Raw genomic sequence first — 21,444 nt, 5'->3', positions numbered from 1 at the left:
GAGAGAGAGAGAGAGGAATGAACAATTTACCATGGGCCTCCTTGTCTCCTTCCTCTTCCTCCCTCTCTTCTTCTTCTTCTTCTCATTCTTCTTCTTCTTCTTCCTTTCCATCCCAAGCCCTCAGCGGGCATCCTCTCCCTCCGCCCAATCCAGTCTGGGGTCAAGCGACTGGAGTTAACGGGATTCCGGTGGATGTCATAGTGCACTCGAAGCTGGATGGTCATCTGCCTCAGTGGGTACCTCGTGGAATGCTTCCCCGCGGGAGCGATGGCGAACAGTACCAGCGGACGTTGAAAACTTAGAATTACCTTTGAACAGAGACGAAAAAGAAACGCGATTTATACCTTTTCCTCGTCTACCACGCAAGGGTCTGCGCAACATTTCTTACATTCCTCGGTTACCAAGGGCACGGTAACTTTGACCGTGCATGGTAGAAATTGGCAAATACTCCCTGAAAGCTGAAAGACCCACGTACTGAAGAGTTTTTGAGAACCTCTGTCAAAATACCTATACTGCGCTTGCATCCTGTTTTGGATACATATTGGCGAATTGATTTCATTTACATAAATGAATATTGTACCCTATCGTTCTATGAAAATCCTTGGAGGTTATTAATTTTTTGTAAATGGTTAGCAATGTAGACACTTTCTTTATTAGAGGTTTTTATGATACAAATGATGACCACGGGAAAGCAACAGAGCAACCACAGCATTACTGTTATTGCTACTACTACTATTACTACTAACAACAGTTTTGATAGTGCACTTAACAACGCAAATACATCAAGAAATAGACACATCTGCTTGATATTTTGTACATAAAGGTACGAAAATCGGATTTTATAGCACACACATTATATATATAGACACACACACACACACACATATATACACACACACACACACACACATATATATATATATATAGATAGATAGATAGATAGATAGATAGATAATGTTCGTGTGTAATATAAAATGCGATTTTCGTACCTTTATATATATATATATATATATATATATATATATATATATATATATATATATATATATATGTGTGTGTGTGTGTGTGTGTGTGTGTATATATATATATATATATATATATATATATATATATATATATATATATATATATATATATATATAGACATTTATATATATGCATATAGACACACACACATATATATACATACACATATGTCCAAAACGTCTATTTATTAAAGAGACTCTTATAAGTAAAGCTATCATTTACCTCTGTCAAAGTTGGTAACGAATCAAATAACTCTAATTTCCATGATTTCAAACACCGTGAAAGTAAAAGGAGGAAGAACCTGAGAAACGGATTTATTTTTGGATGCGCTGAAACGAACAAACAAACTGGACGTAGTCCTGCTCACTCGGAGATACTTAGCAAATCTGCATCAATATCATCAAACAAGACATTGCGAGATTGGGAACGAGTTTCTGAGAGGGAAAGGAGGAGAACTTGGGAGGAGTAGAACCATCTGTATATGGATGCCTGTGAGAAGAGGGAACTTGACGGGTCACTGGCAAAAAAAAAAAAAAAACACAGGTGTGGACGATAACAAATACCTTAGTCATATCATGCTTCCGGACATGAGGGTGAACTGTATTTTGTTGCAAAGTTTCGGCTTAAGGGTAAAATGAGGTGACCGTTTACTGAAAGGCCAAGAGTCTTCCGCTTGAAAGCAAAGGCGTATGTGTGGAAGACTTGGATGGGCAGATGAGGAATCCAAATATGTTCTGGCAGAAGAACAGAGGTTCCACTCTCTTGCTCTCCTGATTTATTGACTTGCTGGAGGAGGCCGGGTGTTTTTTTTTCTACTTTAAAGGGAGGCTAGATAGCCCATAGTAAATACCGTTCTCACTTGATCTTAGAGATATGTTCATGCCAAAGCTCTCAATATGATGGCCGTTAATTTGAGATAAAAACATCCATTTGAGCCTGTTCAAGCGAATTAAGTTTTGCTTATACTATGAGAAGTAAAGCTCGGTGGTACCATTAGATATGGTAGACAGGTGTAGGTATATTATGCGAGTTTGAATGTAAGAATGTTATTGAGATATGAACTCGTGAATGTAAACAATCGATTCTACTTACTTTATTCATTTTTTCCTCCGCAACTGGACATAATGATATATAGGAGACTGAAAAAAACATTAAACTAATATTTCGGGAGCATAAATAAGTTTGCTGAAGAGAGCAATAACAGGAATATCGAGATTGTAAATAGAATATTCGCATGTGATAGTAAAGCAATGTTGAGTAAGTGAAATTGCGCATGTATAATAGATGCGGTACTTGTGTGCATACAAATGGACTAGAACCTTACTCAGTTTTATTGGTTGCATAATCACGATTATTTACAACAACCACCCAGATGTAGGAAAACGTGCTTTTAACAACCTTTGCAGGAGTGTATTTTATGTATTATATGTAAAACGTTTTTACATATAATGCATGGAAATGAATAAACACATATAATAAATTGAAATGAATATACACATAGGTTACATCCAAAGGCACTAATCAAGGTGCCTCATGTTGTTTTATCTTCAATATGGTGACGGCTTTGGACGTTAGTTGTTGTATTTACATAGAAATGCAAATTTTTCCTTTTAAAGGCCTGTGTAAGTTAACTTTAATTAAAACAATTTGCAAATTTAAAGTAAATCAAGGAACTTGTGAGATGGGAAATAGAAAGTGTTGAAGCAATCAATGAAACTTTGATAATAAAAATCACTATTATTATGACGAAAATCTTGTCAAAATTAATGAAGTAAGGAATAACAACAGAAAAGTAATTGTAAGAAAATGTTTGATACGCGATGATCTTATTTACGGTTTCTGAAATATCAAATGCTTGTATAGAATAATTGTGATTTTCTTTGTGACCCATATAAGTATTGCCAGATACACGAGAACCAGTTGTCCAGGAGAGTAGAGATAGTACGAAGTGCAAAAGCCGATCTATTCATACTTCATGACTCTGTCAATCTCCTTAATAGTTTCAGACTTTTGACTCCGTGAATCCCCTTAACAGTTTCAGACTTTTGTTGCACTCAAGTACTAAACCCACATACGGAATACTTAAGATAATCCCAAGATATATATTATGTTTCTCTAAACGCATTCAGGCATCCTGCTGGCAACTTTACGACAAAGTCGAGAGACATTTCATCTAAAGTCAAAACACCCAGTAGTCTTCTCTTCGTTGCAGAAATATAAATTTAACCAAAGGGGAAAATCATTCAGATATCTCTAAGTCTATACTTCAGGCTCCCTTTAGAATAAGCAACCCCAGTTGCCATTATTCATGATACCTTTCATGTATATAGATGTATACTTGGATGGTAAAATCAACCATCACTTACATAATGCAGTTTATATATATATATATATATATATATATATATATATATATATATATATATATATATATATATATTTACATATGCATGTATAATATATATGTATATATACATATATATACACATATATAAATATATGTACATTATATATATATATATATATATATATATATATATATATATATATATATATATATATATATATATATATATATAAATCGAGTCACCATAAGCATTTTCCCAAAGAGAAATTGGTCTCGGTAGTTGATGCCTTACCAGCTTTCAGCAACGTATTTAAGGATGAGGTTGCTGGCCCCATGCCCCTCCCAGGGGCTTCAATGCCGGCGGCGTTTGGTATTTACTGACGAGACAACCTTGTTGAAATTCCCTGATTTTGAGACCGGGGGTATAGTGCGCGTGTCAGTGACTGCTTTAGAAAATAATTTATACAAAAACCGTGTGAGAGAACCCGCCAGAGAATTTTTTCGCAAGATAATCATTGACAGAGAGAGAGAGAGAGAGAGAGAGAGAGAGAGAGAGAGAGAGAGAGAGAGAGAGAGAGAGAACGTCACTACCTACTTCAAAAATCAATTACAAAAGATCATTTGACAGAACTCGCAAAAAGAAATTTTTCGCAAGATGGTCAATGACAAAGATGCAAATCTTCTGAGAGAGAGAGAGAGAGAGAGAGAGAGAGAGAGAGAGAGAGAGAGAGAGAGAGAGAGAGAGAGAGAGTTTCAATACCTACTTCAAAAATTAATTACAAAGGACCGCGTGAGAGAACCCGCAAAGAGAATATTGTCTCAAGATAATAACTGAAGAAGATTCGGATCTTCAGAGAGAGAGAGAGAGAGAGAGAGAGAGAGAGAGAGAGAGAGAGAGAGAGAGAGATAGAGAGAACTTTAATACCTACTTCAAAAATCAATTACAAAAGACCGAGTAAGAGAACTCGCAGAGAGAATATTTTCTCAAGACGAATATTGACCAAGATTCAAACCTCCCACACACACACACACACACACACACAGAGAGACAGAGAGAGAGAGAGAGAGAGAGAGAGAGAGAGAGAGACAGACAGACAGACAGACAGACAGACAGACAGGCAGAGACAGAGACAGAGAAAGAGGGATTTTCTTAAAATCTTAACGTTGTCTTCCGTTGGTACATTTGAAGATTTTAAACTTGCAGTCTTCGATAACTACTGCAATGAATTAATTCCTCTACTGCGGATTTCCATGTTTGAAGACTTAACCTAGCCGTTCTCCGCATTCCTCGAGTGTTTGTACATTCGGGCACAAGTGTTTGTTTGGACTCCGATGTATGTGCAAGTAAAAAAAAAAGACGTTCGTAGCTTAAGAAAAAAAAATGAATAAAACGGACCCAATACATTTTTAACGTCAGAAAGGCAATAGCAAGTTCGCATACAGTTAAGACTGCCACTCAGGCAGTAAAGAATGATAAGCAAAGTTAAATGGACTGACGTAACTATATATGATGACGAACAAGCTGAGCTTGACAATGGAACGCTAGAAGAGATTCAGAAAGGTAAATAACTGAAGGATGTAAATAATAATTAATGAGATGCGGAGAGATAAATAAAGATCGAACGAAGTGTTCATACGTATAATATATATATATATATATATATATATATATATATATATATATATATATATATATATATATATATATATATATATAGAGAGAGAGAACTAAGTTAGAGGGACAAAGGAACAGCTAAACAGACATAAAAAGAGAGAGAGAGAGAGAGAGAGAGAGAGAGAGAGAGAGAGAGAGAGAGAGAGAGAGCACTAGCGTGTGGGTAAGTTGCATATAATGACCTTCTGCAACCTCTAACGGGGCGTGGGCCGCTGTGATGCCCTTTCCCGTATTTGGCATTGGCCGGAAGAGGCTCTGCCCGGTTGCCCGGCTGTGATTAACCAAAAGGATAATTCCTTTGTTCTTTTCTTCTTATTTCCTTTCCTTCTGGCGACTTTGTTATCATTTTCTTGCGATGTATTTTTTTCTGCACTTCTTGTATTGTTTTAATTTTTGATTTTAGGTTTTCTCTACTATTCTAATGAGGTTTTCTTGTTTTTCATCTTTATTTACTTTTCGTCGCATCACATCTACTTGTGATGGATTTAGTTATCTATTTTATCCGCTATCTTAACCATATGACTTGCAGAATTCCCCATTTTTTTTCTGTAAATTGAAATTCTTTCCAATGTTGCTACTGATTTTTTGCGAAATTATTTCATTCAAGAATTTCTGAGCAGTCATTATGAATCATCTATAAACCAAAGAATAAATTAATTTTCTACGAACTCCATTTCACGTCAATCTCATGTAAATAACTTGCTGCTTGTGTTTCTTTTTTGTTTTTCTTTATTTTTCATCGGTCACTCGCCCTCAACACTCCCCACGCTCAGCCATTGCCTCCTGTCCAATTTCTGCTTCTTCTTCTTCCTCCGGCGTGTAGGGTCAGAGATCAGGAATTTGGCGAGTCCTGAAGCTGCCCATCCCATTCCCCCTTGGCCAGCCAGAACCGTCCTGCCAAGGTCAGCCTGCCATAAATAAACTTCCTCACAATCCCACCGATTCCCCACTAAAATACTACATACTTATGGGGAGAGTTATTCAAGGGAAGACTTTTCTGGCCTCGCAGAGGAAGACATAGCGTGCGTACTCGTCTTATACTGGAGCTCGGTCCCTGAACTTCGCGAGGAAAGGGACGTTATGGCGCTCTTTAGAAAGCCTTTATCCTTTTCGTGAGTTTAAACACAGCAATGATTATTAGGTTCATGGTTGGCATTAGACTGGTGTATTTTGTAGCTTGAATAGAGAGAGAGAGAGAGAGAGAGAGAGAGAGAGAGAGAGAGAGAGAGAGAGAGAGAAAGTAACAGACGTGGATGTCAAAACGTTTATCACAGGAGGATCTTAATGTGGTAATCCTCACCCCATCGGGTGAAAACAGTCTCAAGATAATATGCATTTTCTCTCTCTCTCTCTCTCTCTCTCTCTCTCTCTCTCTCTCTCTCTCTCTCTCTCTAATCTTGCACGCTTATCCTCTCGTTTATTCTGAAGACAAGGTGAGCGTACTGTTTCTCGTTTTTCTCAGACAAAAGAATTTAGATGTTTTCCGTCTTTGTGAGTGAACCTTGCAAATTGTTCTGCTCTTTAAGTGGATCAAATTCCAAAAACTCACTGAGAAGGGGAATTTCAAAACCATCCAGCATGGTACAAAAGTAGCACCATTACTTTGGTGATCATCATGAGAAAAATGACAAAAACGTCTTTAGCTTGCAAAGCACGTTGCAAAAGAACCGTATGCTATTAGTTAAGTTAAAGTTAAAGTCCTCCTGGTCCTCTGTAGGCTCATAGGGCAGGCATGAAATAAAAAAAAAAATATGCTATTAGTGAAAAAAAAACCAGAGTCGAGAAAATTACAGTAAAATACATAAGTAAAACGACAAGACGGAGAACCATAGCGCCATGAGGCAGCATACAAATTACTCTTAATGTTACTTAAAGGGTACCACCATTACGTCACCGCCAGGAAGACTGTTCCACAGTCTCACAGGTGAGGGATAGAATGTGGTGATGATTTATGCAAATTTGCAAAAAAAAAAAAAAAAAATTGTGAAACGATACAAATCAAGACAATTCCGAGAGTCACTGACCACGAATCTCCCCTCCCCGTCCTATCTCCAAGTCTCCCCTTCTTCAACATTTAATCCTTCATTCACCACCACTCCCCCCTGTCCCATTAACCCTCCCTTTTCCTGAAATCCTCCTCCCTCTTTCCCTCCCATTCTTCCCCTCCCTTCAGCTCCCTGCTTTTATTCTCAGAAATGAGGAAATATGGCAGCATAAAACCAATTCTTCTTTTCGCAGTTTCTGGAAGCAAAGTTGGGGGGGTTATGAGATAATCTCCTGCACCATCAGGTAAATTATGACAGGGTGGTAGGTATGGGGCCGGTGGTGTTGGGGTTTTATGGCGGGTGGAGAGAGAGAGAGAGAGAGAGAGATTTCAACAGGACAGGGCAACGTCCTCCGATATAGTCAAAGAACAGGATACGGGAATTCAGGTGAGAATAACAGGGACGGATTCACGGGGTCATGAGGATATTGCCTCCCTAATCGTGCTCTCTCTCTCTCTCTCTCTCTCTCTCTCTCTCTCTCTCTCTCTCTCTCTTGAAAATAAAGCTGGGGAGTTGAGAATTGACTTCCTTAACTTTACTGGATCGATAAGACACTTATTGCCAAAGGTAACATCAGACCACTGGATTCTCTATCGTTTCATATCAATGGTAATTCATTACCATATCATTAGACATCATGATCACCACCCCCACCATTAACATCATTATGATTATCATTATAATAAATAATTTATTTTTCATAAGAATAATCGCCACCATCTTCACCTCCACCCGTGATACTGATGATTATTAATATCACAAATAACAACCAAAACGTAATAATTTACAAAAACACCTCGGAAAACCTGCAACAAACAGCGTGTGCGTGGCTGGCAACTTCCCCCTTGAATTACCGGTTTTCTATCGAGTAAATGATGGTAACCGGCTGGACGTGATAAATGAAGAGCAATTTGCTACTGAGTAATTACGTGGGCTTCTAAAACATCTGCATCGACGTAAAAATTATTCCTTCTGTGGAAGTGGCGCCGGCTTTTTCCCACGTACATCGCAGTGCTAAGTAAAAATAAAATGAGTGCTTCTTGTTCGAAGTGATATTTTGAAATTACTTGTCACTGAGGAGCCTTCTCATTTAATTTATAGTTTATTTCTTTGCTTATTTTTTCCATCTAATTCTCAGGGTAACCGAGCGCTATATTTGCTTTCAAAAGAAATGTAAAAATGTTCTTGAGTTATTGTAATTCCTCGTACTTAAAATGCATCGGGGTAAAGAAAATTCGCTCGTTTCCAAGCACACATAAATAATTACTTATAACAGTGGCCAAACTAACGCACGTACAATCGTGAAAAGCCCCATACACGAAGATAAAAAAAAGTTAAGTTTTCACACATGGTAAGAATTCTACACTCAAGGTTTCGTCGTCTTTAATCCTAAGATAATTGAGCGATCGATTTGTTCTTACAATATGGAGTCGAAACGACTTTCATCACTAACGCCCAACCCTAAGACGCGTCGTCTCATATTTTAAAGAAATGGATTGGTTCATCACTTTCTGTTATTATTATTATTATTATTATTATTATTATTATTATTATTATTATTATTATTATTATTATTATTATTATTATTATTACAAGGCCATTGTCGTGTCAGAATGCTGAAAAAAATATTCAAAATACTTCTCCCGTATTACTTCTTCCTGTGGTTTCCGTGCATCGCTTGACTTCAATTCATTTTCTCTTTACTGATAAAGGCAACAGGATGTCATAATACCGTCCATTAATCAGACACCATGTTGACAAAACGCCCCTAACTGGTAAGAGAGAGAGAGAGAGAGAGAGAGAGAGAGAGAGAGAGAGAGAGAATAACTAGGAGGGAGGACAGCGAAAGGTAAAGGTCAGGTCACAGCTCAGTTGAAAGATTGATCTGTGGACTTTAATCGCTCAAAATTCTTGTCATTCTTTTTTCAAAACAGGAGAATTTAGTTTATTATACTAGAAGAATTAAGTCCTTTTTTTTCTCTTTTAGTTTCAGCAATACATCACGATAAGTCACTAATATTGATGATGAAAATGGTTTAGATAATTTTTTTTTATTTATGAACGGAAATAACTGATGAGATAGGTTCAGAATACGCGTTACACAATCATTTCATTTAATAATAATAATAATAATAATAATAATAATAACAATAATAATAATAATAATAATAATAATAATAATAATAATAATAATAATAATATATCTCACAGGTGAATGGCCGTCTGTGCATGTAGTCATCTTTTAAAGGCAAAATTCAATACTTGAATATGCCAAAATACAAGCACGTAAGATGCGTGTAAGCTCGCATGTGCTTGCATGTGTACAGCAGACTGCCGGATGACTGACTACCTAATCACGCTGGCTGCAGCAACCTGTTTAACAAGTATCTGGATCAAGCAAAATGGCGTCATGATAATGGCGACAAGAATGGAACGAAAATTCCGCATACCAGAATCATATTTTTCCTGTAAAGAAGAAAAAAAAAATGCGCCGATGTTTCTTCGGCGCAATCGAGTTTTCTGTACAGCCGCTACAGAGTATAATCGAGGCCACCGAAAATAGATCTATCTTTCGGTGGTCTTGGTATAATTCTGTGTGAGCCGCGGCCTATGAAATTTTAACCACGGCCCGGTGGTGGCCTATCCTATATCGTTGCCAGAAGCAGGATCATGGCTAACTTTAATCTTAAATAAAATAAAACTACTAAGGCTAGAGGGCTGCAATTTGGTATGTTTGATGATTGGAGGGTGGATGATCAACATCCCAATTTCCAGCCCTCCAGCCTCAGTAGTTTTTAAGATCTGAGGGCGGACAGGAAAAGTGCGGACAGAATAAAGTGCGGACGGACAGACAAAGCCGACACAATAGTTTTCTTTTACAGAAAAAAAAGGAATCCGGATGGACGTCCGCGCAGCAGTTATCCGGGGCCTGATTAACCGGATTGTTTTCATGGAATATTGTTCTTTCAGCGGTGGCAGAGGTTTTCAGAGTTTTGGCCATTCTGAATTACGTGGTGTCTTGGGCTATTGTGCTGGTTACAGGTTGCTCTTGGTACGCCTAGGAATGACTTGAGTTGAAACCTGTATTTCTTAGTTAACTTTCTTTCTTTAATGCCTGGAAGAAAACTTCTTACCTTGATTACTGAACCTAGGCTACATGAGAATTTAGATTTTAAGAAGAGATCAAGCTTTGGAAAACAGATTACGTAACGATTGTTTCTTTGTTGAGTTCGTTAAATCTGACTGTGGTTACGAACGCAGTACTTCAAAGCCACTGGAGGCATTGTAAATGAGTAGCCTTCTAAAATTGCTTACGGTTTATTCTTCTAAATTTTTTATGATGTTGAATGTTCACGTAATATTGACAAAAATAGTGAATCGAGAAAAGTCCAGACCAACAACCAAAAACACCTACATCACTAACTCACCCCGAACCTAACGGCATTCAGCGTGATTTCTCATTTCACAGATATCAGAGAAACATCGGCCTATCAGCATCTGTCATCTGCGCAGACGCAAACACAACATGCGCTCTATCACGCGTACACATGCCAAAGCGAAGAGAGCCACCTGGACCGTCCTCTCGGATAAAGCTGGGGATCCAGTTATGCAAGTAGACATAGCAACGGATACATAGAAAATCGTGATACAGAGTCGCTTTTCCATTCTTGCGGTATTTGATGACATGTCAACGTCAGATCGCCACGGTACAACACATCCGGCTCAGGGACCCCAGAGAGCCACTCCCAAGTCAGCCTGGGTCATGCCAGAAGAAGAGGAGGAGGAGGAGGAGGAGGAGGAGGGAGAGGAGGGGTTTTCAGAGGCCAAGGTGAGAAGAAGGAGGGGCAGAGGGAATGCTAGAAGGAAAAGGCGAAGGTAAAGCATTTACGAAGAATTATTACCGAACTTGATCTTGAAGTTTAGTTGGATGGAAGGGTCGAGGAACGAGGGAAGAACCGAAAGTTGAGAAATAAGATTAAAAAAAAACATGACAATGAAAAAGAAAATCGACGCAGCAGTAACATAAGACAAAGGAGGAGGGATGCTGAAGAGAGGGAGGGCTAAAACAAGGTTCAGAAGGACGTGGGAAAGAGGGAACTAAAAGGCGAAAAATAAACGAAGAATTGAGGAGAAATGAAGGAAGGCAGAAGAAGAGATAGATTTCTGATAATAGTAGGGAGGACAGGAAGGGGAGAAGTGAAAGCACTGAGGAACAGTTTAGTACGTAGAAAAGTGAATTAAGAAAAGTGAAGAAACGAAATAAAAATAAAAATGGAAATAAATGCACGGAATAGAAAGTTGTCCCTCTAATGACAGTTAAAATACAGCCCTGAAAAGCACTGGCTGTTGAGAGAGATATGGACATCATTTGGGGCGAATATGATGAATGTCTTAAGCAGAAATGCAATTAGTGTCCAGCAGGGTAGTACTCGTTACATAAGCATCCACACTATTACAGTTAATAAAATTATTTGATACAAATGACAATAAGTACTGGCAAAAATTACCACAACTTTCTTGAAGACTAAACAATATCCAATGAGCCAGCCGTGAAATATTAAGTAAGTTAGAGAGTAATACCTTGAAATACCAGCAGTTAAGTCAAGATATAAAAAAAAAATCGGCGTTTTTATATCAATGTGATTTTCTCCTGCAGCTGAAAGTAACCCGAGGTGCTTTTCAAGTTTATTCAACAAATTGCAAGTTTCATCTCAGTCAGGGGATGATTACAAATCTGATAACGAGGAAGTCAACAATGAGGTTACAAAATTATTATATATTACAGTAGCAATACATCAACATTGGCAGCTTGGCTGGTTATATTACCAATCGCCTTTGTGTAATAATTACCTAAACAGTGAAGTATTGCACGTTTATCACAAAAGGTGAATGAGAACATGAATGACATACTGTTTATTTGGGTGAGAAAATTCAGAAAAAGTGGATAAGCAGAACTTTGTCAATGAAATGGTCTTTGATAATGGAGAGAGAGAGAGAGAGAGAGAGAGAGAGAGAGAGAGAGAGAGAGAGAGAGAGAGAGAGAGAGAGAGATTAGAGATTTCAATAACATAACCACCTTCACATGAACATAAATCTGTAAGGACATGTACCAGCTCATTCATTTTGATTTAATATTGAACAAAGATGAAAGGTGGTCGTAACTACTTGCAAATAATAACTCCATTTTTCTGTTTTTTGGAGAAGGGGAATAAGCAACTACGTCAATGAACAATAATAATAAAAATCCATTTAGTTGACCTCAGCTTTCAAGGTTCATTTTTTAGTTCAAATAACATCATCGAACTTTCAACTCTACGGATATAACACATCCCATTCAAAGAACAGAGTGCCTTAGTTAATTATGCTGTACTGTAGGCTACTACACTCACTGTAATGTATTATTCCTCCTTATACTGCTATCAGTTTACTAATGAATTTGATTGTCTCTTTTTTTTGTCTAACCATCTTTATCATAGTTACGATTCATTTTTCTCACATTTCATAGTTTTTCATATCTCTTGTCCTTCACTAGCCCGTTTGCCAAGTACAAGTAATTTTGAGTCATCGTATATGTCATAGCAAGCAATACTGCGCTTGTGCATGTGTCCACAAGCACCACCATTAGCATTCATTCATAGGCGTAGAGTTTACAGTGACTGACGCCACATTTAACAATAATGAATTAAAGCGCAGATAAATGAAGATGATTCGCGCGTAGACAAGCAACGAACTTACGGGCTGCTCTATGAGCAAGAGCCCGTGCTGGCATAAGGTCAGCTTAATCAAAACAACAACAAGCAACGAAGAAAGCAAGATCTATCGGAATTAAGCAGTCTTAAGGAAGACCACAAGCAAGTATGCAGTTCACCAGGACACAGTCACTGGAGTACCCAAAGATGGAAGTTAATTGTTCAGTTTTTAATAACTTCAGAACGGCAGTTTTTTTTTTTTTTTTTTTTTTTTATTAAACCGAAGCTTCTAAAGTGGAAGTTAGTTACGTCTTCTCTGTTGATGGAGTCTCTGCTAGCAAGAGAATTTGACTTTTTATTAAACTTACTTTTTTTTTGAGACAGTTTGCTTTTGTAGGCCCCATTTTAAAACAAGCTTTTAGGAGCATGGATGCTTGCATGCACTGGTGCTTCAGTGATACAAAGTCGTGCAAGAACATGCAAACAAAGTAAATGGAATATTCTTCTCTTTATAAGAAAGGAGACAAAGCAAAAAGATAGAAAACTAGTCTTAGATTGCGCTTCAGCCTAAACGCCCACCAAAAATGAAATAAAAAAAAGTAAAATAAAATAAAGAAAAATGAAGAATTCCTGTGTTTTCCCCAAGAACTAATTTGTATTCGGTACAGCAGTTCCAATACTTCGAGGTTCTCTCTCTCTCTCTCTCTCTCTCTCTCTTTCTCTCTCTCTCTCTCTCTCTCTCTCTCTCTCTCTCTCTCTCTCTCTCTCTCTCTCTCTCTATTGTTTAGCGAGAGTCGGCGTACTCCCTTTTATGTACTCCGTTCATCAGCCGATCGTACAGATCAGCCGATCGGATCTGATTTACGGCTGTACGGGATTAGCAAATGAGACGACCAGACTCACAAAGATAGGTAGCATGAAGACGTCTTAATCAGTTTTTTTTCCTTTTTGTATTTAACGATTAATGAAAGTCTTCATGAACATTGAGGAGTATGGCTTAATATTTTCATTGCTCGATATGCACAGACACACACGGATGATGCGCTACTTTATATGTATACAAATGCATATGCATAGACCCACAATCATTAAGCCACAGATATCGTTTAATGTCAAATAATTATCCCTTGGGAATAACTGATAAGTGTATGTATATATATATATATATATATATATATATATATATATATATATATATATATATATATATATATATATATATATATATATATACACACAGCTTTAGTGATAAGAAAATCCCTGAAGCTCAGGTCACGAACAGGGATGATGGTACGCCCGCCCGGGGAGGGTGACTGGGCGTGCCCTCAAACTCTCTCCCGGGCTGAGCGAACAGGCTTACAGCAGTAGTAGCCCGTGATCAGATTAATGGAATAGAAATGGGCGGTACCTGTGAAAAGCCCCATCACTTACTGCTCCGGAAGGGCTGGTAATGGCGGTACCAATGATATCGGAGTTAGTGCTAATCTTCTCAGTAATGGTGACGTCAGAGTCGAAAAACTACAGGAAGGGATGATAGTGGATAGATGTTGATGGGGCTGAAGATGGTAATAATGATAGTGGAACGAGTTATGATGCATGGTGGTGGTTATAGTGATGATGGTAGGGAAGGTGATGAAACTAATGATGATTAAGAACTCGAGAGGCGTTTCATATTCATTGGAACGAGGATGATAATGAGAATGATAATGAGGTTTACGTAGAACTAAAACCATTTTTGAATGGCGGAGGGCTTTATCTTTTTATGAAGCAAAATCTATTTACATATAATGAATTTTGAATTTTTCTGTGATAACAAGCAAAATAACAGAACTTTATTATTGTTATTCTTTTGTAAACATAGCAAAATTTTATTAAAATTGTTGTCAAGCTAATGTGGTCTTTAAAGAGTTGTTTTTACGTAAATTTCTTCTGCTTCTGTTTAACGCCCAGATACAGATAACTAAACACTAATGGATGATGAAAGTTCCTCTCCATTAAAAAAATAAACAAAATTAAAAAAAGGAAGAAAATGAACCAAAATTCTTTAAACGTCAGATTTCTTAAGTTTTCTTGTGGACGGAATCAAATTATACAATAAACAAGTAAAAAGTTTTCTGTACAGCGTAAAATCAAGGCCACCTAAAATAGATCTAGCTTTCGGTGGTGTCGGTATAATGTTGTATGAGCCGCGGCCCATGGAACTTTAGCCACGGCCCGGTGGTGGCCTTGCCTATGTCGTTGCCAGATGCACGATTATGGCTATAACCTTAAATAAAATAAAAACTACTGAGGCTAGAGGGCCGCAATTTGGTATGTTTGATGCCTGGAGGGTGGATGATCGACATAACAATTTGCAGCCCGCTAGCGTCAGTAGTTTTTAAGATCTGAGGGCGGACAGAAAAAGTGCGGACGGAAAAAAAACGGACGGCCAGACAAAGCTGGCACAAAAGTTTTTTTTTTTTTCGGAAAACTAAAATGAGTCAATGAATAAATTTGAAGGAAAAACCAATGCAACAATGAAAACATGATAGAGTGGTTATGATAAGACTATTGTCGGTTGCTCATACATTTCAGAAATGAACTAAATGTGACTCAGAAATTGTCATGAAATTACAATAGTCATATAGCCTTGGTTTTGACGGTAAGGTCATCACATTTTACTGTGGTTATTTTAATAAAAAGAATATCAGTATAATCACCGGAAAGTTAAAACCCTCTAGAGCTGCTTCTCTGAGGGGAAAGATTATATATATATTATATATATATATATATATATATATATATATATATATATATATATATATATATATATATATATATATATATATATATATACATATACATACATATATATTATATCCTGAATCGAGAAACAACTTTCGGCAATTTTCAGAAAGATCCGTTACCTGGTAATTATTTACTGTGGTGGCTCACAGTTAGGGTGGAAATAGCCGCATTGCCTGTCAAAAAGAATTGTTGAAAACATCAAGGTTAAAATCCTCTGCACACACCTGCAAACTGAAAACGAACACACGCACATATGTATATATATATATATTTTTTTTTACTCACACACACACACATATATAGCCTATATAAATGCGTATATATATATTACTAAAAAGGACCTCATTCAAACTGGATAGTAGGATACTTGATAATGTGGACTGTTTGTCCAAGAAAGCTTGTAACTTTTGAATAAAAACTCCATTGGATACCATCCAGCTTGAATGAGGTCCTTTTAGTAATTCTACTAATGCACAGAACAATTGTGTATGTGATAAAGTTAATATATATATATATATATATATATATATATATATATATATATATATATATATATATATATATATATATATATATAAATATAAATATATTCTTATCTTGTCGTGATTGTTATTAATAATCGCGTGCGCTCAATTCATTCTTTAAAATAACTATCCAGACGCTCGCGATATTTAGGAACAGGTTTTACTATAATCCAAACTGCCTTCGTTGTGATCATCTGATACTTATCGGTTCTTTTCGCGTAGAGGCTTCTACAGAGAGAGAGAGAGAGAGAGAGAGAGAGAGAGAGAGAGAGAGAGAGAGAGAGAGAGAGAGAGTTCTGTAGTGAGAATAATTATTTGATCTTATTTGCTCTTTTTGTTTTGCAAGATCTTTTTCATTTGTTTGCTTTGTTAAAATGATGGTTGTACTGATTTTTATCTGTTGTGAATAATAATGGTAGCTAGGACGCTGAATATACTATAGTGGGCTTGTAACATAATATTATAAAAAAAAAACTGATTAAATGACACTGGACGAACGTACGCTTACAAATATGTATCCACATACCTTTGGGTGTTTTCATTAACTTGTATATTCTTATGTTTAGCTTCCTCTTATAAGAAGGGCAAATATAAGAAAAGATATCAAATATGTTTACTCTTGCAACGATGGGAATGTATATATACATACATATACATACACACAAACACCAGATATATAAGTATATATATATATATATATATATATATATATATATATATATATATATATATATATATCTTGTTTAATAGGCGACATTTTAGACAGAAACTGCCAACTATATATGTATATATATATATATATATATATATATATATATATATATATATATATATATATATATATATATATATATATATATTATATATATATATATATATATATATATATATATATATATATCTTGTTTAATAGGCGACATTTTAGACAGAAACTGCCAACTATATATATATAAATTTATATATATATATATATAAATTTATATATATATATATATATATATATATATATATATATATATATATATATATATATATATATATATATATATATATATATATATATATATATATATATATTATAATCTTTTGCTCTCATTTAGTCTATTTAGTTACCATCTTGTTAAATAGGCGACATTTTAAACAGAAACTGTAAACTAAGAGGTAAGAAACTAAGCGAACCCATCCGAAAATGGAGATCTTTTTAATCCCGGTGACCAGTTGGGCTTCCCAAACCATAAGAAAATGAAAAAAATAATAGGAAAAGAAATTATGAAAAATAAAATATTCAGAAAAAAGGGAGCCTACTGATCGGTAATACAAAGCAGAGAGAGAGAGAGAGAGAGAGAGAGAGAGAGAGAGAGAGAGAGAGAGAGAGAGAGAGAGTTCTAGAAACAAGGCGCTAGGGAACGTTAGTCTCTGACAGGTAAATGGAATAAAATTCTTAATACTCCAATCTGAAGTTCGTGGAATCTAAACCTCCATTCATCCCATAAGACAAATAGTACCTCTTTTGTCTTAGCGAGGGAACAAAACGCTCCCCAAAGATCAAACAAGCAACAAAGGGTTTTGGGCAAAGAAAGGGCGGGGTGGGAAAGGCGTGGAGAGAGAGAGAGAGAGAGAGAGAGAGAGAGAGAGAGAGAGAGAGAGAGAGAGAGAGAGAGAGACTTTGGGAAAGTATAATGGCGAGTTGCAGACCGAGCTGTACTGGTCAAATCTCGGGTTAAGACGCCTGGTCTCAGGGAGGGCGCCTGGAATTGGAGGTTGAAGGATGGCGAACTGTGATAAAAGATGGGAATTGACCCTAACCTTCCAAATTCACTTTCACTGAGGCCTTTCCGATGCTCTACACCGGTTTGCATACATTTCCTTTTTTTTTTTTTTAATGTGCGTTGTATATTTCATAAAGTTAAAATTACTGTTTGTTTTTCTTATTGATTGCTTCATTTTCTTGCAGCCTCTCCAAAAGGGAAATTTGGTCTTCAAACGCTTCTATTCGAACCTCATTTTCCCAGTTTGTTTTTGACCTAGTCATTTTAACTTAGTAACTTTTGTAGAGTGATGAGATATGCCCACCAGTTCATTTTTTCCCCATTTCAGTTTTTTCGTTAGTATTTTATGGCTCAGGTATGGGAGAATCGTAATTTTTTTCTTTTGTTTACAGATGGAAATATAAGTCGTTATTAGTAATAGCCAAAGCAAAAAAACCAGCCAATCGCATCCACCTCCATCCACGATAAAGTCCCTGTTTAACAAATACATCTATATTGCAATGAGCACCTACGCATACAGGTATGTGAGTCATGTGTTTGATCAGATTGTAGGGAGATTACACATATGAAAAGAAAAGCTGGAAAATAGGCTATGGCCATTATATGGACACAGGCAACCTGACTATTCCTAATCTAACCAGAATATAGGGCATTGCCTCCTACCTGGTTGGCAGCATTGCAGTTTCAGCCTACGGAACCCCTCCCTCTCGCCTTTCCTAAAATGTGCGCCATATATAATTACAGGGATTCATCCTTTAATCATTGCCCGGTGGTGGCCTATCCTATATCGTTGCCAGAAGCACGATTATGGTTAACTTTAACTTAAATCAAATAAAAGCTACTAAGGTTAGAGGGCTGCAGTTTGGTATGTTTGATGATTGGAGGGTGGATGATCAACATACCAATTTGCAGCCCTCTAGCCTCTGCAGTTTTTAAGATCTGAGGGCGGACAGAAAAAGTGCGGACGGAAAGTCAAAGCCGGCACAATAGTTTTCTTTTACAGAAAACTAATAAAAGCCTCATTAAGCATTCTTTCATTTAGATATCTCTTTCTTATTTATATAATGATTTCATTGAACAATAATATCTCTCATTTTCAATCTCTAACAAAAAGATACAAATCTAATCGCATTCAATTAAAGGACAGATTGAATTGTCCAAGTTCCCTTTTTCATTGGAAAGCAAATCTTGATTTTTATATCTTCCTGATTTTATTCGAAGACAGAACCAGAGTTTACAATTTTTCCACACTACTTTAAGATATTCAATCGCCAGACTTGCCACCTTCTTTTGAAGGCGAACTCAGAGCCTAAAATCTGCAGCAAATTTATTTCAAACAAGAAGCAGCTTCCACTCTGCAATTAATCCTTTATCCATTTGAAGAAAAATCCAGTTTCAATTCTGACCATTTCCATTTATCAACTGCAACAGTTTCAAACCTTGCAACCGTCACTGAAAGGCATATAAGGAATTCCCACTTTACCTGCTTTTGCGTGAAGACAGATACAGTTTCAAATCAAACTGGTTATATTCTACGAGAAGTCAATAAATGATTACCTCAGCATTTCTGTTTGCAGACGATCACCAACCAATTTCGTTTGGCTGTTGCGAAATGCCCCTTCATTACCAGACGCTAGCTTTTCCAGCCTCTTTTCCAGCCTCTCCCTGGCTCTCTTGGTAGCCGGGTTGGGAAGCACTGTCTCATCTCATAATTATCTCATCGAATGCGCCAAAAGTTGTTGCCTCACCCTCTCATGAAAAAGGTCACATTCATGGGGCGTCTCGTCCTCAGCGTGCGTGTGTGAAGGGCGTCGTGAGAACGAGGAGGAGGAGGAGGAGGAGGAGGAGGAGGGAGGGAGGGAGGGCAGGAGGAGTAGGAGGGAAAAGAAAATTTAGATGGGTTTGGTAAAGAGCAAAAGGGAACCAGTACCCTAGGGCGGGGAAGGCGAGGTCAGTTCGGCCCTCCTCCAGTGCGAGGAAGAAGAGGAAAGTGCAGGCAAGAGATTATTTATTAAAAGTGCAAAAAAGTAAAAGGTACTATTAAAAATAAAAGTGATTAACCTATTAGCGAGATTCAACTTTCAGCCGGTGAATAACTCTCCCAGTTTTTTTTTTTTTTATTAGATCCGAAAGTATAGCACTCAAATGAAAGGAAGAGAGAGTTTTGTATTTCCAAATATATCTGTAGTGTTAGAAGCATGTAATATCATCGTGGACGTCGCTTGTGAACTTGTTTTATTCAGTGAAAATTACAGCACTTACTTCTAAGCGTCTTGAAAATTAAAATATTTATATAAAAATAAATACCCATTAATGGTATATATTAAGATCTTTAAAAGGTAGACACCTTCATTTTTGTTAGATTATTCTGAGAAAAGATTCAGCGCAGAATAAAACTCGATAATGAGTATCTTTCAAGCTTGCTGTTGGTCTTTATAACTGAAAGTCTAAGGACTTCACTTATCTAAAACAAAGAGAGGAAATCAATCGGCCATCAAAACCTAATTTAATAAACATTGTACATTTATATTCAAGGTTAAAAGGCCCTGCAAAAAATCAACATACATATTACTGTTTTCAACCATAAGCGCACAAACTTCATCGAAACGCAGCCACGCCTTTTCTCGTTTTCACAGTCTTTGTACACGCGCTTGCATACACATACACGTCCACACACACGTACACACACACACACACACACACAAACGCACGAAAATAGAAAAAAGAAACAATTATTTTCTAGTGAGATATTACTACGTTACGCAATGCGTTTGTATTTTATGTCAAGTCTTCAGTTTTGCACTTTCAAGCGAAGATGGTGTGGAAAACAAGTTTTAATTGGACTTTATTTTTGCTGTACCCTATCACTGCCGTCCGGTAAAAGTTAGTCAAGGAAATTTATAGAATCGTTCTCCTTCTCCTACCTATCTCACTATATATATATATATATATATATATATATATATATATATATATATATATATATATATATATATATATATATATATATATATATATATATATATATATATATATATATATATATATATATATATATATATATATATATATATATATATATATATATATATATATATATATATCATCATCATCATCATATATATACTTGCATTTTGTATACTTAATTTCAATCAGATTTTGTTAGATTTTGTTAGACAGTAAAATTGTATGCACATTTAAATGAATACCAGCATAATGTAATAACTCATGCCATTATGGTTTCACAAGGCCGGATGGAGCATCGTCAGTCCGCCTTTGGCCTCGCCAAGAAGGAGATACACTGATTACCAAGGAAAAGAAAACGTCCATAATAAAGCAGTTACAGGCCCCATAGAAAGATTGGGGTAAAGGTCGCACCCTCTAATCGAAATTCTTTTGTAATTTACATTTTGACTGTAACTGATTATCGGATGTCTTCTGTAGTGACGACTACCAGGACTGCGACGAAGTAACCTTTTTTTTTTTATTGTGGTTTTTAGTTAAAGCCTCCTTCACTCTGTTTTATGATCACAGATATTATCTGGGTGTCTATCTGTTTATGAACCTTAAATCACTTTTTT

At 36.5% G+C, this 21,444-nt stretch overlaps 2 protein-coding genes across 2 annotated transcripts in view; both read right to left on the bottom strand.

The window, feature by feature from the left end:
* The window catches only part of LOC136829065 (nucleolar protein 58-like), a 21,239-nt gene extending 10,525 nt beyond the window's left edge, over nucleotides 1-10,714 (bottom strand). Inside the window, exon 1 of the mRNA XM_067087448.1 lies at nucleotides 10,640-10,714. Coding sequence (XP_066943549.1) covers nucleotides 10,640-10,714 — 75 coding nt within the window. The remainder of the gene's footprint in view (nucleotides 1-10,639) is intronic.
* Nucleotides 1-21,444, bottom strand: part of LOC136828866 (uncharacterized) — a 201,144-nt gene that overhangs the window by 57,140 nt on the left and 122,560 nt on the right. The gene's annotated exons all lie outside the window — the stretch shown is intronic.

The sequence above is a fragment of the Macrobrachium rosenbergii genome, chromosome 43, assembly GCF_040412425.1.
Source record: "Macrobrachium rosenbergii isolate ZJJX-2024 chromosome 43, ASM4041242v1, whole genome shotgun sequence".
Taxonomy (NCBI): Eukaryota; Metazoa; Arthropoda; class Malacostraca; order Decapoda; family Palaemonidae; genus Macrobrachium; species Macrobrachium rosenbergii.
Note: the sequence above shows the minus strand (reverse complement) of the source record. Positions and strands in the feature narration are given on the sequence as shown.